Source organism: Physeter macrocephalus, chromosome 16 (genome assembly GCF_002837175.3).
Source record: "Physeter macrocephalus isolate SW-GA chromosome 16, ASM283717v5, whole genome shotgun sequence".
Lineage (NCBI taxonomy): Eukaryota > Metazoa > Chordata > Mammalia > Artiodactyla > Physeteridae > Physeter > Physeter macrocephalus.
Window position 1 is genome coordinate 73,578,717 of NC_041229.1, and position 23,551 is coordinate 73,602,267.

Below are 23,551 nucleotides of genomic sequence, written 5' to 3' on the forward strand. Positions count from 1 at the left end.
GATCTTCCCGGACCAGGGCTCAAACCCGTGTCCCCTGCATCGGCAGGCGGATTCTTAACCACTGCTCCACCAGGGAAGTCCCGACAAATACATTTCAAATAAAGGAAAAAGAACCGCAAAGTACATACCAAAGTTCTACATGATTATTTTTGTTATCCACTGTTGAGATTTTTCATGCCAGCACACCTTTTCTGAGCACAGACCTTCATGAGTTAACTGCTCCAGGCTCTCCTCAGAGAGCCCTGAACCCTGGGCACCATGCACCTCTCCCAGGGCCAGGAGCCCCTCTGCTAGCAGATGCTCACCAGGCCCTGTGCCTGGGGCAGAGTCAGAGGGTAGGCAGGAAGGCTCACAGGAGGAAAGCAGTAACCCAAAGAGGAAATGGGTGGAGGGAGCTTGGAGCATCCTGGCTCCTTGCCTGGGGGCCCGCACTGACCAGAGGTCAGGCTGCTTGATGCCGTCTGCATGGCTGACTCCCAGGCAGCATTTGGGCAATTACCCAGCTGCCTTTGGGCTGCACAGGCAGCTCGACTGGCTGAGTGCGTCTCTCAAAAAGAAGATCTTGCACAGAAAGTAATAGAAGACCTGGGTTTTTCCACATTGTCCGTTCACATTGATTAAAATTGTCCAGGTTCTTGCCTCATTATGCCCCACTCTAAAGTGTTGAGGGAGCAAAGTCTTTGTAGCATTTCTTAAAGCGGCACTTTTCAATTTGCCTGCACCCGGGAGCTTTATTAACAGACAAATGCTTGGACCCCATCCCCAGAGTCTGATTTAATTGGTCCAGGGTGGGGCCCGGGCAACCCTGTGTTTTCAGTTCCGCAGGTGACTCTAATGGACAGCAGAGGCTGTGAAGCCAAGTGTGAGAACTGATTCAGAGTCCATGAGCGCTTGTTTAAAATGCAGACACGCAGATTCAGAATTCTAGGTCTGTTGTGGGTGTGCGGTTAGGGTTTTGCTCCTTTAACCCCCAGTTATTCTTAGGCTTCTATTGGATAGTTAGTTCTACTATTTGTCATTTATTTCCCTGTTTGCTTGCCCTGTTCTCTCAGTTTTTCAGTTGTGGAAAAGGGCAACCCTCAGGCTGGAAACAGCAGTTGCATCATTCTTTGAACCTTGAGAGCAGGGAATGAGCGCTTATTCTTTTTTTTTTTTTTTTTTTGCGGCACGCGGGCCTCTCACTGTTGTCGCCTCTCCCGTTGCGGAGCACAGGCTCCGGACGCGCAGGCTCAGCGGCCATGGCTCACAGGCCCAGCCGCTCCGCGGCATGTGGGATCCTCCCGGACCGGTGCACGAACCCGTGTCCCCTGCATCGGCAGGCGGACTCTCAACCACTGCGCCACCAGGGAAGCCCCCGAGCACTTATTCTTATTTGCTCCCCGTCATAATGCCCAGAGCCTGGCACATAGTTGGCTCTCAGTTTATTCACTGAGTTAATGATTGAGCCACACCATATCAGGTAAACCAGTGGTTTACCATATATTTGTCTGACATTTAGTCAGGGCTATTGCCTCAAACACCTGTAAAAACACACACGTGTGCACACATTCATACATACTCCTTACACTCCAGCCCTGCAGGTAGAAGAAGCCACTGTCTTCAGCTCGCAAAAAACAACCCAGAGATTACCATTGGGCATACTGATCTGCACACATCCATCTAGAAAAAGGTAGATTAGAGGCAAGTGGATGGGGAGTGTGGGGTGAGCAGACTTTCTAAATAGCTGTTCTAAGGTTCTTACCCCAGCTTCTCTGCAGTCTGAGATGGGTGGGCTCTCATTTCAGCCACTACCAAAAGGTGAGCATTTGTGCCAGTGCTGAGATAGGTGTCATAAGTTGCCAACCCATGCCATAAAAAATTAAGGAAAAGTGCACTTTTGAAAATAAGCTAGTCTGATTTTCTTTTACTCTCAAATAAATTCAAGAATGTTTGCTTTTTATATTATTCTAGAGACTTGCAACGTGTCCCTTCATCATTTATAGTAGGGGTCTCCAAGAGTCTGGTCTGTTGATTCTTTCCCCAGATTCCTGCATTTTTTGTGTGTGTGTGTGATAGGCTGGGGTTTAGATGTTTCAGGCTCTCTTAGGACTGTCTTCTTGGGAGGTCAGGAGCAGCCAGGGGTCTTTTAAGTCAGATAAAGGATGGGTTGATGGGGCTGGTCACTTGCAGGTCAGCTCTGAAGCCCAATTTACACTCAGCTAATCACCAGTGGCTGATGTATAGGATCAGAAAGCAGTACAGCTGGCACATCCTGACCTGAGGATGGTTCTTACAGCCAGAGAACTGCCAGACTCTTTGGATGATTATTCAGTGGTCCTGGGAGCTTTTGTAATATGTTTCAAATTGGGAGATTTTGAAAGTTTAGAGTCCAAAAGAGAAAAAGAGAGAAGGGTTGTCAAAGTTGGGATTTAAAATAGTGGGCTGGGACTTCCCTGGTGGCGCAGTAGTTAAGAATCCGCCTGCCAATGCAGGGGATATGGGTTCGAGCCCTGGTCCGGTAAGATCCCACATGCCGTGGAGCAACTAAGTCCATGCGCCACAACTACTGAGGCTGCGCTCTGGAGCCAGCGAGCCACAACTACTGAGCCCACATGCCACAACTACTGAAGCCTGCACACCTAGAGCCCGTGCTCCGCAACAAGAGAAGCCACCACACTGAGAAGCCCGCGCACCGCAACGAAGAGTAGACCCCTCTCGCCGCAAAGCCCACGGGTGGCAACGAAGACCCAAAGCAGCCAAAAATAATAAATAAATTAATTAATTAAAAAAATAAAAATAAAATAAAATAGTGGGCTATCCATAGTGCATATCATTTTTTTTAAAAGTAACGTTATGGGCTTCCCTGGTGGCGCAGTGGTTGAGAGTCCGCCTGCCGATGCAGGGGACGTGGGTTCGTGCCCCGGTCCGGGAAGATCCCACATGCCGCGGAGCGGCTGGGCCCGTGAGCCATGGCCGCTGAGCCTGCGCTCCCGGAAATAAATAAATAAATAAATAAATAAATAAAAGTAACGTTAAAAAAAAAACCTGGATAGTGTGTTCTTTCCAAAGCAGTTTGCCATACTCTGAACCAGTGACTTCTTTAGCTGCCAGTGCTTTCCAGACTTATTGATTTAAAATGACTTCATTCATGTTAACACAGCATCTATGTGGAAGGAGTAACTTTATAGGACATTTTTATAATTTGAGATGATCTTATTTAAGGAGGGATCTTGCAATGATCTCTTTTGCCTCAGGGAAAATATAGCTTTTTTTCCCGCTTTGTCTGGTTATAATGACAAATTATTTTGCTTTAAAGAAGGAAAATGAGGGAAAGACAGGAAAGATATAAAGGGAGATGAAAAATGTTCCAGGAAAGAGCAAATAAAATTATTAAAGGGATGCAGAGGCCAGGAAAGAAATTTGGAAGTAGACTAAAAGATTCACTCCTTTTCCATCAAGAAAGATGAGAAATTATCAGACTTTAGTTAAATAAATCACATGAGGTTAAGGTGAACGGTCATGTGTTTACCAAATCCTAGAGTATTAGGAAGAGGTACTTTTCAAAAAAGAATGCATTTTTTTTCATATTAGTACATATTTGAGGGTCTCAGAATCCAAAAAAATGACCTTGGTACAAATATGATTTAAATGGGAGATCCCAGATGGCAAATACATAGCATGTATGTCACTAGGTCTCTTTCTGTACCCATGACAGACATTATTAATTGATCAGGCTGCTGTTTCCAACTTAACTAGATACATGCACCCTTGGAATTCTTTTCAGCACAGTGTGACAGAAAGTCGGTTAGCAAGAGATGGCCCTTGAGATGAACCCATTTTGCTACCTATGGATTAGCCTTACTACTCAAAGTGTGAGCTCCAGACCACCAGCATGGGTGTCCTGTGGGAGCTTATTCTGAAAACAGAATCTCAGCCCCATTCTAGACCTACTGAATCAGAATCTGTATTTTAGCAAGATACGTAATTCTTATGTATATTAAGGTTTAAGTGGCCCTGGAGGAGCACTGAATGTATGATATATTCATTAGGGTGGAAGTTCTGAAACTTCAGAGTGCATCAGAATCACTGGGTTAAACACTTGGTAAACCTAGATTGTTGGGCCCCAGCTCCAGAACTTTTGGTTTAGAAGATCTAGGGTGGGGCTTATCAAACAAGCTTCCAGGTGTTGATGCTGCTGGTGGTGGTCTGGGGACCACACTTTGAGAAAAACTGCATTAAGGCCATGGAAATACTTTGGAATATCTCCATGACCTTTAAAGTCAAAGACTGCAGTGTATTTCCATAACTCTTGCTACATCTGGCAGAACCAGAATTCTGAGTAGGAGAGTCCCAAGATTTAATACAGCATAGCATCTCTTATGACCTTATGTACCTGGATCTAAAAGGCTCTCCCCCTGGTTAATTGCTGCTGACACCATCTACTCAACCATTTGATGACAATCCGGGTAGTTATTCTGTCCACAGCATTATACTCAGTGCTGAGAGAATCTACTGAAGGTTAAAAATGCAGTTCCTAACTTCAAAAGGCCTTCTCTTTAAGAAGAAAATAAACATGAAATGATAAATAACAAGGTGGCATCAAATGGTAAAGGGCTGAGTGCTAAGTAAGTAGCACGGACCACGTGTGCTTTAATTTCAGAGGGAGGAATACCTGAAATTGTATACAAGACTGTGTGCATTTCAGTCTCGCTAGAGCAGAAAGTTGCTGCATAGAATGGGTGGAGATAAGATAGGAGAGGGAGCAGGCCAGGGTAAGAGGCCTTCTTATTTCTTAATGCTGCTTTAAGAGATTGTTTTAAAACTTTATTTCCTACGATCTGGATAATGATAAATCAATGCTATCGGCACTGAAAATCAGGCTATAGGGTGGGCATACTGTGAAAACCTGTATCTCAGAGCCAGAGAAGAGAAACAGCTTACAAAAAGAGATGGCTGGAGGGCAGGGGGTGGGGGGTGGGGTTGCAGAGCAGTAATTTAATAATAGGGATAATAATACCCAACTTACTGGTCTCTCACATAGCTAAGTACCTGTGCTAAATGACTGTAATGAACGATCTCATTTAACCAAACAACAGTATATTACATATATGTAGTCAAACCCCTTCCTTACTCCGAGAACCGAAGTTTTGTAAGGGTGTATGTAAAGTCAGAGAACTTGCCCGATTTGAATCCAGGTAGTTCTACAGTGGGGGGGCTTCTCATCTATGAGGGGTTTGGCCTGCCTGTGTCATCTCTTCCAACTCTCGGCGAGGAACCCATAGAGCACCTGGGACAGGAGAGAAGTCCTCAGGCGAATTAAAGTCGAGGAACCTGTAGGGCTAGTGCGTCCGAGGCGCGGACAGGGAGAGGCTCCTACATGAAGCGCATCAGAATTTAGCCCGAGCCCGCCGGGGTCATGGAGCTTCTCCTGGCTTCCTCTGGCCAGTCTGTGGTAGGTTGCAAGGAGGAACCGTCTCGGGGCGGGAGGCTTCGCGGGGTATTGTATGTGCCTATAAATACTTCAAATAGTTAAGTGAAATGTGCAGCCTTTGAAAGCTGGAGAGGAAGCTATTCGGAGGCCCCCCGGCCCGCCTGGAAGAGCTGGCAGAAAAAAGAAGAAATGGCTGGCGCGTCCTTAACGCGGGAGACGAGGAACGGCCCTGCCCAGACCAGATGGGGGGCCGCGGGGCTGCAGGCGCGACTCCGGAAGCCTCAGACCGTTAAGGTGACCAGAACAATTTGAAAAAGGAAACAAACTTCCCCGGAGCCTTCCCCGCGGGGCCCCGAGGCGGGCGCTTGCGTTCGAAAGGGCATTTTTCAAAAGGTTTCAGGGACGCGGGGGTGTCAGCCCGCGGGGGAGCGCGAAGCCCGAGCAGCGCTGCAGAGCGACCACCAGCCGGCTTTGTAGTTGCGGCCAAGCGCGGCCCCAGACTTTCGGCGGCGGCCAGGGAGTTGAGGCCACGCCCTACTTTGCAGTGAGAGCCGCGGCTGCAGATTGGCCCGCCACAGACCAATCGGCGCGCCGGGGCGGCCCGGGCTGTCAGCGCGCGCCGCAGCCGCGCGGGTAGCAGGCTGTCCTCCCCTGCGCGGAGCCCCGCAGCCAGCGCAGCCTTCCCGGGAAGCGCGGCGGCCGCTCGCGAGCGCTGCGCTGCCCTGCCCAGCCCGCCAGCCGCGCGTCCCGGTGCCCGCGCCCCACGGCCACAGCCTTGCTGCGCTATAGCGCACGGAGCATGTGCAGACCCGCAGGCGCCGAGGTGCTATCTGTCCGGCGGGCTTCTGGGCAGTGGTGACTGTCACGCGTAGAGAGACCTTTCGGGGGCTCTCGCCGCGCCTCTGCGTAGCGGGTGACACTGCGGTGCTCGCGATAAGGGCGGCAGCTGCCTCTCGGTGAAGACGTCTTGGGCTCCGTGCGCCCTCCCTCTCCCCCCTATCGTTCTTTCCCTTCCCCAGCTGCTCGCTCCTTAGCTCGCCCGCTCACACCCGCAGCCTCCCGGAGCGGGAGGCGTGGGTTCCCGCCGCTTCTCTTCCAAAGGGGCCTCCTCACTTCGGAGATGCAGTGACAAGTTAATATGGGCGTCCAAGCCTCGAGTTCCCAGGAGGAGAATCGCAAGAGGCAACAGCTCCTGAGCACCCGGAGCCCTTGAACAGGCCGCCCAGGAGGGGCGTGAAACCCGGCTGCAGCATCCGTCCAGGTGGGACCAGCTGAGCGCCGCGACCAAGGCGAGCTCGCCGGATTGCTCCGAGATCCCCGACGCGGGGATATTTTTTTCTTTCCCTCGGCTGGTGGTGGGCGCCTCTCGGGCCGAAGCCCGGCGCCTGCTCTGCTGCCCGCGCTGCCTTTAGCGGTCGCCTCCGCCGCCGCTGCCAGGGACGTGCTGGGAAAGCCGAAGCCCCGGGAGAAGATGCCGGCCATCCTGGTCGCCTCCAAAATGAAGTCGGGACTGCCCAAACCCGTGCACAGCGCCGCGCCCATCCTGCACGTGCCCCCAGCCCGGGCGGGCCCCCAGCCCTGCTACCTCAAGTTAGGAAGCAAGGTGGAGGTGAGCAAGACCGCCTACCCTAGCCAGATCCCCCTGAAATCGCAGGGGCTGCAGGAGCCGGCGGGGGAGGGGCTCCCGCTGCGGATGAGCGGCTCGGTGGAAAACGGGTTCGATACCCAGGTGAGAGGTGCTGTGTGCCGGGGCACTGTTCTGGGAGAAGGGTGAATACTTGGCGGGGGGTGTGTTGGCATGGCCGGATAGGGGACAGGGCTACCCTGTGGGCTGAGAAGGGAACCGTCCCACTTAGGCCGGCAGATTGGGGGATGCGCGCGGACAGTGGGCTGGCCAGTGGGTGTGGCCGGGTGACCGAGGTTTGCCTTAAGGAGCTCTGTGAGACCGGGGTGCGGGCAAGTCTGCGGCTTCCTTCTGGCGGGCACGATTAGGGTGTTCTCAAAACTGTGCCGCACTGGAAATGTCAGGTTCTGCATGTTGAGAGCTTGGCCCCAAGAAGGCAGTGACTGCTGCAGCGTCTGTCTGTTTGTGTGTCGGTTCTGCAGAGATTCTGTCCCTGCCAAGCAATGGTCCGAGTCCTCGTTGGGCTCCACGCCCTCTGGCCTGGCCGAAAGATCCAGGGAAAGGGGTCTGGGAGTGGCAGTGTACCTGCTCGCCTCGTCTTGAAGATGCCTGCCCCTGCCCCATCCTTTGGGTTGACAGGATTCCAGGCACGGTGCTGGGACTGCAGTAGAAGTGCTCGGTGCACCAGCGGAGGCAGGCAGCTTGAGACTCCTAGCGTCTCGGCTGGCTGTTGCGGTGGGCGGGGGTGCCTGCCTCAGAATGGCGGCCCGAAGCTAAGCCCCTCCTTCCTGGGTAGCAGATCCTGGTGCCGGTAGCCCGGGTGGCTGGGGCTGGGGTGGGGGGATGACTTGAAAAGAATTGATGACTTCTACCTTTCCAGACAGAGCCTGCATCACCCAATTCGGCTGGGTGACTGGCCCTAGGCATGCAATCTCTTTTAAGGAAATCAGCAAGGGCCAATCAGGTTCTCCTGGCCTCCTGCCCTCTCTGCTGCTTTTTTTTTTCTTTTTTCCTCTTCTGGTAGGAGGGAGCAGGGGCGTGCTGTATTTTCTTGGCAGTTAGTCAGCAGGGACTTTTGGGGACAGGCAGACCTGACGGATGTGACTGTCCCGGTCAGGAGAGGCGGGAAGCCAGTGGGGGAGGTAGTTTGGGGCTGGTGTCAGGGAAGTGGCAACAGACCAGCTGACCTTTTTGACACTTATTCTCTGCTGACACTGTCTCCACCTTCTCCTGGAGATTTCTCTGATCAGAGGCTAGAACTCAACACATTCCTAGCCTTTCTGATGGAGGAACTGGAGCTGGAAGCTAATTGTAAGCAGACTTTTGGAACTCTGGGTTGGAGAAGGCCCTCAAAGCAGATTAAGCTCCCACGCCAGGCTGATAAGCATGCCCCTTGCTGCTGCACTTGCTAAACATGTTTGGAAGCTGACAGGTTTGAGTGATGGTGTGTGGGGGAAAGATTTCCCCCAATGCTCCCAGGGCCTGTCTCTGCCAGGGTTTTGTGCTCTGCGCTCTTTTTCTGCCTTCAGCACAGGTTTCTGTACGTGGGCTCTGAAATGGGAATGAGCTTGGGGGTGCACCCTTGTGAGGGTTTTCCCTCCATCCTTGGAGATGGGGCTGATGAGGTGTGGTGGGTGGTATGCGGGAGGCCAGAGCAGTGACTCCGGGATGTGACACACAGCCTCCAGCCTGATGAGGAGGACCCAAGGAATGAGGGGGAAAGTAGACATTGGGATTGTTGCTACCCAGGCAGCTGTTCTACCGTTGCCCATTTGACCCTTCATTTAACAAACACTGTCGGTGGACTTGCCATGGGCAGGCTCTGGAAAGGTGATTCATCCCTCTTTTTCCTGAAAAAATGATCTCCAGCTGCTGCTGGAGGAGCTGGTGTGGTCCAGTTCCCTCGAGGCTTTTCTTCTCTCCCTCGCCCTTGGCCCACAGTCCCCTGGCTGCCCCCATGCCACCTGCCTTGCCCTCAGTGGGACCTTGCGTACTGACCATGTGGATGGTTTGGATGGATTGCTGAGGAGATTGGCCACTTCCCAGTGGGCTATCCTGGTTTTTACCAGCCTGCCCTTTCTTTATTCATGGCCGAGCTTCCTGGAGGCTGTTCTCTGTGGCAGGTACAGATCCTTTGTCTCACTGCCTCACCCTGGCATCCAAGTGACATTGGCAAAAGGGGTTTTACCGTCTTTGGACAAGGCTTCCTCCCCCTTTGCCTGACACGGTGTCCATTCACCATCCAGGAAAGCCTCTCCATACGGCTCGAGGACTGTGTCAGACTTGACACATCTGGTAGTCCTGGACTCAAAACCTGGTATTTATCACTAGAAGATACTCAGGAGATGATGAGTTAAATGGCAAATGGTATCTTGGGGCATCTGACTCCCCTTTTATTCAGGGGGCTTTGGGGAGAAGGCTGGGTTGTGCAGTGGTCAGTAGCACAGGCTTTAAAGTCAGGTGGATATCCCCGGTATCCTGTCTCCACCATGTACTAGCTGGTGACCTAGTCCATTAACCTCTCTGGGCCTCACTGTTCCCATCTGTAAAAATGGGCGTTAAACAACCACACAAATTATGAGGATTAAGAAAAAGAACATATGTAAAGTGTCATATATTTATACATACACATATACATACACCATATAGACATATGTATAGACATATATAAGTAACATGTGTAAAGCCCAGTGTCAGGTAAATAGGAAACACTCAATAAAATGAGATATTCGTATTGCTAAACCAAGAGATGGGGCATTGTTGAACGTAGATCTAATAGCCTGTCATTGAGAAAAGGCATAGCTTATTCTGTCAAGCCCTTGAGAAGGTATCATTCCGTTCACAAGGATTTACAGAGCATCTGTCACATGCCTAATACAGTACCAGCCACGGTGGGAAGATGAGGGAAGTGCCTGATGTGCCAGGCTCTTTATATACGATCTCATTTCATTCCCACAGTAACACTTAAAGCATATATAACATTTTCTATGACAGTAATTTCCTGTAACATCTTCTTTAATGACAATAATATAATAATGGCAAGTCATCCCATAGCACTTTGTGCCAGGAATTGTTCTAAAAGACCTCATTTGATTCTTACAACACTCCAGTGAGACAAGTGTTATTATTCTCATTTTACACATGAGGAATCTGAGGCAAGGACCGGGTTGGTAACCCCGTGAGCAGCAGAAGTAGAATTAGGGCTCGGACAGTCTGGCTCTGGACTCCATGTCCTAAACCAGCATGCTATAGAGAGAGTCACAGGGACTTGCCAGTTACTCGCAGGCCCTGATTTCTAAGACCACTGCTCTAGCCATTGAGCTGGAAGAGTAAGCAGCACTTAGCAAAAGGTAGAATAACTTGCTCCAGGTCATCCTGCTCTAGGGTGGCGAGTGGGGGGCCCAGCTCAGGTTGGTCTGGCTTCCAGGCTGGGGGGTCTTCCCCTCTTCACAGCTGCCTTCCTCCTGGATGCTCTGGCGGAGGTACAGGGTGATAAGACACGGCCTGGGCCTTGGAGATCTTATAGTCTAGTTGGGAGGCATGACTGATGTGCCAAGGGCATCAGGCACCACACGAAGAGGGCTGAGAGGTATGCTTGGGGCTGAAAGGAAGGAAAAGGCCGCCATGCCTGGAGAAGTCCTGAGGGCCTCACGGTGGAGGCAGGAGATGGCGGGCTCCAGAGATGGGCAGGAATGGCTGGCTGGGGAGGAGAGGGGGTGAGATGAGCATGCCAGGGAAGGAGGAGGAGCAAGACCACGCAGTGGTGCAGAGCAGGAGTGGGTGTCGCCACCGGGAAGCCGCACCTTCGCCTAACAGGTGATTGCTTCGTATCTGGTATCTTCCTTTTGAAAGGTAATCGTGAGCAAAGAACAAAGGCTTCTTGCAGTTGAGGGCTTGGATTTGCGTGCTGCCTGCGTGGTCTGCAGTAATCCTGAGCATGCAGGGTAGTTATGAGAAGGTGGAAGGATGGTGTCCATAAAAGACCTGTTTCATAACAGCCCCTTGGGAAATGACAGTGATTATTATTATTAGCTTAGAGTTCAGAATATCCAACATGGTAGTGATGCAGAAAGGACGTGGGTCTCGTGGCTTTTATTAGGCAGCGACTCTCTTTAGTCAGTGACAGCCGTTCTCCCCCAAGCCTGCTGTCCATCGCCATCAAGTGTGAAAAGACCTGACGCAGCCAGCAGCTAGCTTTTAGGTGCAGCCCCACTGTCGACTTGCCAAACCCCTCACCTTGAATCTCTCCCACAAACCTACAGCTGGGGCTCGACCCCCAGAGAGTGGAACTGCTCTGCAGCCACACATCCCTCCCGAATTCCCCTCCTGGTGTTGGGATACCTGGGCCTTCCCCCAAGAATGAACATTTATAGCATCTGCTCTGTTAACATGGCGTATAAATTATGACCATGTGCAAAGAATTGTTTTAGAGATCTGCTCTGTGTTAGTTCAGAAACTCTGTCCGTCTGACCTTCAGATAAGGAATGCTTGTGAGCTATTTGAGGAGAGGTTAGCCTATTTTTAAGAAGCAGTTGCAGGGGAAAAAAATTATATATATAATATTTTGATATTTCCTGTTTTTAGGAGCCTGGGGTTCAACTTGCAACTCATTTCTTTAAAAAAGTAATTAGAAGTGATTGAAATCCTCTGGGGGTGTTTTAGATGTTTCAAAAGAAAGTGCAGGCGAGGCCCCTGGGAAGAGAGCGCAGCTCCAAGCTTGCAACCTGTTGCAACTTTGCCCCATTGTGTTTTGATTAGAATCCTTGCTCCATCATCAAAGTTGATTATGGATTTGATTAGTGCATTTTTCTGCTATTGTGTTATTCCCTTTCTTCTCTTCCTCGGTTCTTGGAGGGGGAATGTGTAGCATGGTTATCTGCCAACATGCAAGAATGTTTATAGTTCACGTATTATTGCTTATTCCATGGGTTAATTTTCTGAAGACACTTTAAGGGTGGGACTGGTGGCTAATTTAGGGTATCATTACGTGTATGTATATATGTGTGTATAAATACATCTACTTCTGGATATGTGTATATATACATATATACACACACATACACAAATATATACACATGGAACAGCTTAAAGTAATGAGCACATGTAAGCACACACACATCAAAGGCCAGGCTGGGGGAATTACAGCCCAATTTCCAGCTTTCAGAATACCCACTTCTCATACTCCCTTCCTCTGTGACCAAGGTTGAAGCAGCAAGTCTTGGTGTCCCATTTTATTTACTTATAAGACATAAGAGATGTGGCCTTGAGAGAGGTGCTTAAATTAGGCCTTAGTGAAGCTCCTGAAGACAGTGTGAAAAAGCCAAACCACCCAGTGAGATTTTGGCTTAAGGTCAGAGACTCTTATTTCTTAGAATCAGTCTCATCAGCAGGGAAGGGAGTAGTTGTGGGGCATCTGCTATGTGCCAGGTAGTAGTAGACTGCAGTGATTTCACATATATATATATATTATATATATATATATATAAATGATTTTATGTATATATAAATTTTATGTGCATATGAAATTTAATGTGAAGCACAAGAAACTGGGTAAAATGTAAAGTGGCCCATGCATTTCATATGAGGAAGCTGAGACCAGGGGAAGTTATCACTTGGAGACAGTTTTAAATGGTAGATTACACTTAATTGAGAGACAGACCTGGGTTCAAATCCAGGCTTTGGGCAAGTTATTTAACATCTCTAAATGTGTCTTCATCTATAAAGCAGAAACGATGATGCTTATAGGTTGTCTGTGAAGATTCAGTGAGATAATACAGGTAGGTTGCTGAGCACAGAGCCTGGCATGCAATAAGCAAGGAATATGTGATATTGCCTATTTTTATTACCCAAGGTCAGAGCCAAGTTTGGAAACCAGATCTGCCTCATTCCAAGCCTGTGTTCTTTCTCCTCTACCTCTCTGCCTCTCAAGTGCACGGTTGATTACGCGGAGGACAGATGGCTTGCACTGTGAAAGCAGAGAGCATAGCGGGGCTTTGGTTAGATGAATGAGGGTCAGGGTCAAGAGTAAATTAAGGTAGTCATATCCAGAGCTGTGAACTGAAACCTCCACATTTTGCTCCCAAACATGCCATCTCTATAGCACTAACCAAGCTGAGGGATCTGCTGCAAACCAAACTTCTGGGAACCTGCTTTGTACACCCAGTCTGAGCTGGCACTGTCAAGGTGATTGAGTGGAGCTGGCCAATCTGACAGCACTGCCCGGGACCAAGAATGGAACAGTCCCATTGATTGGGCTTCTGAATGGTTTCTTATTGTTCTGAAGGCAGAAGGAAAGCCCTCTTCCCTTACTGCTGGCATGACTGTGGTGGGAGCTGAACCTTGTGATCAGCTTGGTCATTAAGGTGCCCCAAGGCATGGCCAGCTGCCCAGTGGTGTTTTACTGATAGCCACGGGGCCACTTTCAATGGTGACTCTGTCTCTTCGTCACATTGTTCAAAGAGATGGACAATGTGTTCCTAGAATGTCTTGGGCAGAATGGTTCATGTGATTTGGGGAACAAAACTGGGTCAGGCTTTTGTGCTTCAGTCCACACAAGACACTAGTGAGTGACACAAAAGTTTTTGCAGGAACCCCAAGTCGCCCACACAGAACCTAAAGAATGACTCATGACTTAGTGCTCCATTTCCCAAGGAAAACAGACCCTCTTTTGTGTTTTGCAAACAGGAGCCCCACAGCCTCAGAATATTTTTTCTCTCCTTCTAAGTGAAACCTTAATACCTTTAGTGAATTTTGGTTTGTTCCGACCTCCCCTGTCTTGGTGGAAGAGAAGATAGGGTAGGAAAGGGGGCTTGGTCAAGATAATAATAAAGTTCTTTTGGAGCCTTTGAACAAAGTCAGTTACGAGAGTGTGACACAGGAAAAATAATTATAATAATGGGCACTGACACTGACAGAGCATAGCCTCTTACCAGCATAATGCATAGCACCAGGCATGCATCATTTCATTTAATCCTCCAAACATCCCGTTATGTAGAAGCTACTTCCTGAAGAGAATACAAATGACAGCTCTGAGAATCAGCAACTTTGGCTCTAATTTTGTCTCTTTAGATGCTTTGCTGCATGACCTTCAATAAGTTACATTGTCTTTTGAGCTTCAGTTGCCTAATCTATAAAATGAGTAGGATGACACTTGCTCTACTTTTTTTGAAGAGTTGTCGTAAAGCTTAATAGAGGTAATTATTATGAATGAGACTCTGGTTTAAACATCTTACACCATAAATACCCTTTAAGGAAACCAAGGGTAAGAGAGGTTAAGCTACTTTTCCAACTAGCACAGCTGGTTAAGTGGCAGCAGACTCAGGGTTTGAACCCTTATCTGTTTGACCTCAAAGTCAAGGTTCTTAAGTAGCAAGTGTGAAAGCACTTTTTAAAAAATATCCGAAAAGACATGGTTAGTACGGAATCAAAGTAAATTGCTGTAAAATTTCCTTTGGTGTGGTATATATGACATCTGGCTCCTCCCCTCTGCCCCAGAGTTTAGAAATATTGAATATATTCATTCAATATTAAATAAACATTAGCTGCTTCATCATATCAGTTAAACTCTCTGGGATTTGTAAAATTCTAAGTGTTCTGGTGCCACAAGGTCCACTAAGGTGTTATCACTATGTAACTGACAGGGCTGATTCTGGACAGAGGAAGGGAAAAATGGGGAATTTGATCATTTGTTGGCACGCAGAAGCAATCAGATAAATTCAGATTATGGGTCATCTTTAAGACAACAGGCCTGGGATCTTCAAAACTGATAATGTCATGAGAAACAAAAAAATTTTAAAGGTAGATGGAGAACTATTCTAGAAAAGGAGACTAAAGAGCTATGACAACCAAATCCAATGAGAGATCCTTGACAAGCAAAACCATAAATGCTAGAAAGGTCATTTTGGAGACAATGGGGGATATTTGAATACAGATTGTATGTTAGACAGTATTACTCCATTGATGTTAATGGTTTGGGGATAATGTAAGAAAATGTCCATTTTCTTGGGAGATACATGCTGATATATTTAGAGGCGAAGTATCTTGATGTCAGCAACTAACTCCCAGATGGTTTAGGAAAAAAAAAGAAGGTGAGTATATCTGTAGATAGAAGGAGAAAGCAAATGTTGTGAAATGTTAACAACTGGTGAATCTAGGTGAAGATACGTGTGCCAGTCTTTCAACTTTTCTGCGTTTGAACTTTTTCAAAATAAAATGTTGGGAAGCAAAACAAAGCCTTGGCTAAAGAGTATACATTAGCAATCCCCTTGACATCTGTGGTGTATCCATAAGAACATATATGAGGTAGGAGTGTGTGTCAAGTAGGAGTGGTGTGTGTGTGTGTGTGTGTGTGTGTGTGTGTGTGTGTACTCACAGTAAATAGCCTCGCCAAGTTTGGTTCACTGGGTTTAGGATCTGGACTCCTTATCTCCTTTCTGGTGTAGTGTGAGAATCTTGGCTTAATTCCTCTTCTTTTATGAGAAGGGTTGCTGAAATTTTATGGAAATCATAAGATCCAGGTTGATTTGATAATCTCTTATAAAAATCTAAGATGTTTCCAAGGTTGAAAGTATAACAGAGATTTTTTTAATGAGGAAATTTTTTAAAATATGAAAATACCTGGTTGAATTTTGCTCATTTAGGCATGAAGCAGGCAAGGGGTATGGGTGGAAGCAAGCTCCTTTGTCTGCTTTAACCTCTTTCTCTCCTCACTACTTAGAACTCCTTTGCCTGGCTAAACCCGTCCCATCCTTCACCCATTCAAGTTCAGGCTTAGTGCCACCTCGTCCAGGAAGCCCTGTGCCACCACCACAGTCCGGATGCAGTATCTGTCCTGTGTTCTCCCATAGCCTGCTCTGAGCCCCCATCGCTTGGACTATGGTTGCTTATTTAGCTGGACCATGGCTTCTGTGAGTTCAGGGATGTGTCTCTCATGATCTCTGCTGGTACAGCATCAACACATAGTAGGTTCTTAGTTCCTATTTGCAGAAGGACAGAAGGATGGGAGGGCGAAGATAAAAGAAAGAGTTGAAAAACAGAATTGAGTGGATATTGAGCACCAGCTGTGTTCCTGAAGCTGCGGCTATGCCACAGGGCTTCTGCAGAACTCCCTCTTGGCATGTGAGCTGAGATGATCCCATGATGGCGGGTGGCCAAGCGAGGGCAGTGTCAAAGCTTTCCAATGCTAGGTCTTGGGAAAACTCACCTGGTTGGGTAGCAGGAGAAGGCAGATTCTTTACACAAGGCTGTTTACAGCATCCAGACTGGCTGGCTGCTCCACTGGAAGAAGGTCTGTCCAGCTGTGATCATGGCGGTACAGTAGACGGGAAGGGTTGGATGGGCTTCGGAGGGCTTTGGCAGATTCCATCCCCACCCCCACCAATAACTTTGGAAGGGGGACCTGAGAAGGGTTCTGAAGGATTTTAGTAGGTTAAGAAAAGAGGATAGGACAAGGCTTCCAGGAATAATGATTTCAGCAACCACTTATGTGCCATTTCCATACGAAATCTCACTTAATCCTCACACTAACTTTCTGAGCCCATGTTATTCATCTCGTCTTATCAGTAAGCAGAAAAGTGAGGAGTCAGTGGGCAGAGGCCTGAGAAGGGTCATGGAACTTTTACAGGTCACACAGCTGGTGTGAACAGTGGCAGGATTCCAACCTGGTGTTTCTGAGTCCAAAATCTGTGCTCTTTTTTTTTTTTTTTGCGGTATGCGGGCCTCTCACTGTCGTGGCCTCTCCCGTTGTGGTGCACAGGGGCTCCGGACGCGCAGGCTCAGCGGCCATGGCTCACGGGCCCAGCCGCTCCGCGGCATGTGGGATCCTCCCGGACCGGGGCACGAACCCGCGTCCCCTGCATCGGCAGGCGGACTCCCAACCACTGCGCCACCAGGGAAGCCCCAAAATCTGTGCTCTTAACTGCTGCCTTCTTCTGCCAGGAGTTGGAAGAGGCCTGAATCCCATACTGGGGTGCTGCTTTAGAAAACCAAACCTCCAAACCCTCTTCTCCTTGGAGCCTGCTCCCCATTTCCCTGGCCTTGGCCCCCTCACTGTCGCCTTCTTGTCAGGGCCTCCTGTGCCTGTCCCAGCCTATTGCCAGAGGCTCTGCATTTACAGAATGAGGAGCCCCGTTGGCTTTCGCTCACATCTTGCTGCAATCTGGGCATGGTCTCCTCTCGCTGCTGTGGCTGCTGTTCCCCAGGTCAGTGCTGGGGGGCTGGGCAGGGCCATGTGCCTGACAGCTGGCAGGACCTCTTTCCTGTCGTCCTGCTGCAGCTCTGCAGACAGCCCCCATTTCATACTGGTTTGCTTTGATTCTTTTCAGACCTGAGAGTGACGCATGTTGACGTCAAAAAATGTGGGCCGCGAGCATCCTGGAACTGTCAGACCGTCCAGTGTGTGAACTTTGCTTGTTAACTGTCTCTGGACAGAGGAAGGCAAGCCCTGGAGGGAAAAGTACCATTTGAGTGACAAAACCAGATTTAGAAGAATCAGGCTTACTTGGATGTCTGCTTAGTGATCTGTGCCTCTATGGACTGGATAATTTGGGATGTCTGAGACAGGGTAGACCTTGGAGGCCATCTATTCCCAAAGCTCCATTGTGCAGATGGGGAAACAGAGCCCAGAGGGGGGTGTGGCTTGCCCATGGTCACCCAGCTTTGAGGACAGAGCAAAAACTGGGATCCAGGCCCCCCGACTCCTGGCCCAGTGTTCTTCCCACCTCACTCATGGCGATCAGATGTTCTTTTCCGAAGTGCCTGATGTTTTAAAGAATTAGACCCAGCCCTAAGCTATGTTCTTTTCCCCTCCATCTACTAAGTAGTTAAGATAAGTATTGTTTTTAAAAAAATTTTATTGAAGTATAGTTGATTTACAATGTTGTGTTAATTTCTGCTGTAGAGCAAAGTGATTCAGTTATACATATATGTACATTCTTTTTCATATTCTTTTCCATTATGGTTTATCGCAAGATATTGAATATAGTTCCTTGTGTTATACAGTAGGACCTTGTTGTTTATCCATTCTGTATATAATCACTTGCATCTGCTAATCCCAAACTCCCAATCCATCCATCCCCGAACCCTGTCCCTCTTGGCAACCACAAGTCTGTTCTCCTAATTCTTTCACATTTGGAAGCTTTTGCATTTGGCTCAGTGGATCAGAAAACCACGCCCTCTTTGTGGATCATATAATTGTGGCAACAGACCACCGTTCAACACCTCCCATGGGCCACTCTCCATACATCATCTCATTTAAGCTTCACCACAATGTGATAAGGCACCACAATGTGGTGGCATTTCATGGGTTTCATGTATGAGGTGCAAAGGAGGTCAGTAACTTGACCAAGAATCACACGGAGTCGGTATTGGAACTCTCTAATTTCACGTCTGTGCTTTTTCTACCGAACGCCTTAGAGCCCCACCCCCAGGCCGGAAGTCAGAGAGACCTAGGTTAAGATCCTAGCTCCCCACATTTATTTACTGGACATCTAACTTCCCCAGTGCTGGTGTAGGGCCTGGGACGCTGTAAGCCCTCAATAAATAGTTGTTGAACTGCAGCTTGGACAAGTCAGTCCTACCAAACCTCCGCTGCTTGAGGGAAAGTGTAGCATTTCAGTGGGTCATGCAGATCAAAGCGATAGTGTGTATAAAAATGCCTGGCATGGGGTAGATAAGATCACTTATTTACTGAGCACTTACTATGTGCTGGGTGTTCTTCTAAGCATTTCATATGGACTTACCCATTTAATCATCATAAAAGCAGTAACCTCTGAGGTAAGCACTTTTGTTATGCTCTCCATTTTACAGGTGAACCAAGGCAGGTAGACCATAAGCAACTTGCCCAAGGTCACCCACCTCTAAATGGAGGAACCAGGCCTGAAACTCATCAGTGCTGGCAGAGCATGCATCCTTACCCACTGTGTGGTCCTCCCTCTGTGCTACTGCTAACTACACCCAAATCTGGTTGAGGGTGGGGAAGAAAGATGAGGGCACAGGGATGGAAAACAACTTGTTTAAGGTTCTTTAGTGTGAGAGGTAGTAAAACCCAGCTAAGACTTGCCTTCCTAAAGTAGCCTGGGGCTCTGTTCTTTAAAAGGTGCCGCCTCTCTAGTGGGAAAGGACAAACTATTTAGTCCTGGGGAGCACTCCCAAACGGGAGATGGTCACTATGAACCAGTGACTCCCAATTTGCCTGGGGGAACTGTGTGGTTTTCCCCTTGGGTCCCTGCTTCTCACTCATTTGGAATCATTTCTTCTCTGGATTGCAGAGCAAAACCAATATAAATTTGACCTAGTCCCTAGAAATGTTTACCTGGCTAAAAATATGCCGGCTTTGATATATTTTTAGCCAAATTTAGATGTGAAGTATATGCATTGCCCACACCCATGTATTAGGCATGAACTGTTGGTACATTTTGTAACAGGAAACTGCTGGTTTTCCATTCCAAAGAACTGGAATTCGGTCAGAAATTTGTCATTTGCCAATGCCAACTCTCACTACATTCCACAGCTGTTTTTAAGAACGTGTCTCGTCACCTGGATTCGGAGGAAGCAGGCCACGGGCGAGGCCAGGCTGGTCAGGCTGTCTTGGTGTCTTTTCTCCGGGTCTGGTGCCTTCCAAGCAACCTCCGCCTGGCTCTCCCCAGGCCCACGCCATCTGCGCTGTGTTGCCTTTGGATTAGTGTATGGGCAGACAGGGTGCTTATTTTAGAACTGGAAGGAGAAGAGATGTATCAATAAAAAAAAAAAAAAAAAAAAGCTGGGAAGGAAAAATCCATTCAGTGGTTTTAAAATATCGTTGCCTTTGGATTAGTGTATGGGCAGACAGGGTGCTTATTTTAGAACTGGAAGGAGAAGAGATGTATCAATAAAAAAAAAAAAAAAAAGCTGGGAAGGAAAAATCCATTCAGTGGTTTTAAAATATCTCTCCCTTAAGAGGACAGATTATTTTTGTTTCTTAAAAACAACTGGGTGATTTGCTCCTCGAAACAGAGTTGGAATGAGAGATGTATAAGACTGTAAAAAAGGAGGGGGCTGTCAAGGTGGCCTGTAGGTTTCACCACCCTGGCCTTTTCACACAGCACAGGTCATTTCCCCCAACCTCCAAAGCCTCTCCTGCTCCTGGCTGGCAGACTCTGGAACCTTAGAACTGTATCGCAAAGATCCTGTTTCCTTACCTCTTTATTTTGGAGATGATGAAGCCGAGCCTCAGGGCCTTTGCACTTGTTCTTTCTGCCTGGAATGTCTTCCCCAGATATTGACGCTGTTCATTCTCTTACCCTCAGTCTCTGCTCAGCTGCCCCTTTATCAAAGGCGCTTTTTCTGACAACCCTATATAAAATAGCAATCCATCCTTTTATATATCCTTGCCCTGCTTCATTTTTCTCCCGAACCAGAGAAGTCTACTCTAGACGTGTTGCGTATTTATTATCTTGTGTCTTCCTCTGTTAGACTTTCAGCTCCATGAGAACCAGGGCTTTGCCTCTCTTGTTCACAGCTGTATCCCCTGCACCTAGAACAGTGTCTAGCACATAGTAGGTGCTTACTAAATATTTAGTGAATATACAGTAGGGACTTGTACAGGATTCCAGGCAGGTCTGGGATTAGCATCTAGGTCTGACTCGAAGTCAAGGACTCGTACTTACACTATTTCTCCAGATGCTACTAAGAAATCTACAGTGTGTCCCTTAAGATGCTAATGGGTCCACACGTCCTCCCTTTGACAGTTTTGTGTCTTTTGTAGGGGCTCTTACTGCAAGGGGTGGATGAGTGTCTTAGCACAAAGGTCAGCGTCTTAACGCAAAGATGTAGATGGGTTAGGCTGTCTGGGAAATGGTAATACGTGTGATCAGGTTGGGGAATTCTTCCCCTATGAGCAGACTCTTACTTGGTCCAAGTTGAGAGCTGGATCAACAGTAGAAGAGAGAGGTGAGAATTGGATTTGCCAGCGTACACTGGTTCCTTTTTGTCTTCAGTTTTCCTTCTTTCTTTTCTCCCCTCCCCCACCCCTCCTTCCCCCTTCCCTCTTTCCTCTCTCCCTCCCTCCTTCTTTCCTTTCTTTGTTCTGGCTACTTTTTCTGCTTTAACCCTCGTTAATAAAAGTATGGTCTATGGACCAGCAGTAATAGCATCCCCTGGAGGCTTGGTAGAAATGCAGAACCTCCGGCCTAGCCCCAGACCTTCTGAATCAGAATTTGCATTTTAACCAGACCCTCAAGATATTTCATAGGCAAATTAAAGTTTAAGAAGCAGAAGAACAATTATGTCCTCACCCCTTCAGAAGTACTTAAGAGAAACCTTCCTATAAATACTCAGTTGCATCTTCTGTCTGGAGGCACAGGCCCCATTGCCTCTAATAACCCTACCCTCTGATTAGGGATGGGAGGGATGGACAGGGCAACCCTAGAAGAGGGTACCATAAAAGAGACTTCTAGAATCTGTGGCCGCTTCATTTCTTACGTTGCTCTGTCTTACTCACCTGTGCACTGGGCTTTGTGGCTAATGCTTGGTCAGCGTGGTGGGAGGCTGTAATCTGCCTGGTAACTGCAGAAGGAAGGGAGATCTTGTCTTTGGCCTGGGAATTCAGGATCAATGGACCTCAGCTCTCCTCTCCGCTGGTGTGCCCTAGGCTGGCCGAGATGGCATCTTTCAGGACCTGGAGGCAGTTCCATCCCAGCCCTTCTCACAGCCAGCGGTGAAATCCTCTCCAGCCCCTTCAGCAAAGGGAGGACAGCCCTTCCCGCCGTCTGAATAGAGCCCAACTCCCAGGATCCTTTGCTGTTTGGAAGTCTCCATCCAATTCTCCTTGAATTGCAATAGGAAATTGCACTGCATGATTCTAGCAGAGCTCTGTGAAGGAGTGTGCCCCAGAGAAGCAAGGGGAGTGGCTTGCTCCAGTGGCCATGCTGGGGTCTCCATCCCCACCTAGGGAAGCCCTGTGAATGGGCAGGTGCCGTGCAAATGTAATCTGTCTCCCTGCTGAGGCGTTTCTTTCAGTCATGCTGCGGCTGGGTACTGATTTGCGGAAAGCCCATTGATAGGAGCAGAGCAGGTTAATTGGGCCCCTGGATCAGGCTGTTTGGTGAAATTATTGTCTAATGCTTTTAGAGGTGGGAGTTTTTTTGTCTCATTCTGGGTAAATCAGGGCTACCGAAAAGCTGCTTACACGGTCACCATAGAAACCGCCCATCCCTGAGCACATGCCTGGCCCAGTCAGGCATGGGCCACTGCAGGTGGAAGAAGAGGACTTGGTCACCTTGCTCTGGAGTCCACAGGAGGGAGGAAGGTGGTGGAGAGAGTCAAGGGGGGCTTTCTGTTCCTTCCCCAGCTCCCCTAGACTTGTCTCATTTAACCCCATCCAAGTCACCTGGAGGAGGGACATCCCCAGCCCCCCTCAAGTCCAGACTGAGTCCTGATGGAAACAGGGAAGCTGTCCTATGACTGAGAGATGATGAGTCTGATGCTAAGATGTTTGTGGGAGTGTGCATATATGCACGTGAGTGCACAGGCCTGCGTGTGTGTGTGTGCGTCCAGATGCTCCATGAGGGGCTAGAGAAAATCCATTTCGACCGCTGGCAGCACCCTAGCATGTAAGCAGTGTAGGGAGGCTGAAAGAGCGCTGTTGTGGGAGTCGAGAAAATTGAGTTTTCTCTCTAGACCTACTCGAGCAAGCCGCATGACCTGGGCGCATGGCCAGTCATTCTTTGCCGGGACCACGTGGAGCTGTCAAAACAGAACACACGTCCAGACATCTCCCTTCCAGATATAGGCCTGGGGTGAGGCTTCGGCATCTGTATTTCTCAGGGCTCTGCAGGGGATTCTGATGCACAGTCTGGGGTGAGAGCTACTGGAGTAGAAACCAGCTCTTTCAGAGAAGTCAGGTAAGAGCAAGCGGTCACGGCCACATGGACCAGGGTTTAGATTCCAGCGCTGCCCATGTAAGGTGAATTGCTGATAAACTTGTCCTTTCTTCCTCATCTGCTCTAGAGGCATGAGAGTCACGACCTCACAGGGCTGCTCTGAGCCTTAAAGTGTATGAAGCATGTGGCAAATACCTGGCATGTGATGAGTTCTCCGTAAATGTTAGGTCTCAGGTGTGTGTGTTTGTGTTTTCTGCCGTACTCTAATATATGGATAGAAACCTCTCAAGTAAGTCCAAGGAGAATGCAATTGGGAAATGAGATGGCAGAGCTCAATTATATTAGTGTAATTTGGCAATAAGGAAACCAATTAATTCATTCTTTCAGACAGTTATTAACAGGAAAGGGAGTGTGCAAAGAAAGGTCCTGCGGGGCCAGGGAGCGATACCAAGCGTGCCCCTCTTCCTCCACGACAGTGGTTCTTAAACTTCACTGTGCATCCATATGACCTGGGCACTAGTTAAATATGCAGAATCCTGGGCCCCAGCCTCAGAGATGCTGATTTTGTAGGTCTGGGTGAGCCCCAAGAATGTCTGTTTTTGGCAAGTGAATGTGCAGAAGATGGTCTGCAGCCCTCACTCTCTGACAGAGGCTGGTCCA

At 48.4% G+C, this 23,551-nt stretch overlaps 1 protein-coding gene across 1 annotated transcript in view; it reads left to right on the forward strand.

Moving 5' to 3' along the window:
* Window positions 1-6,157: 6,157 nt before the first annotated feature.
* LOC114487942 (neuron navigator 2-like) overlaps window positions 6,158-23,551 on the forward strand; it is a 229,328-nt gene continuing 211,934 nt past the window's right edge. The window contains exon 1 of the mRNA XM_028500908.1: window positions 6,158-7,139. Within this exon, the coding sequence (XP_028356709.1) occupies window positions 6,882-7,139 (258 nt within the window). The 5' untranslated portion in view covers window positions 6,158-6,881. The remainder of the gene's footprint in view (window positions 7,140-23,551) is intronic.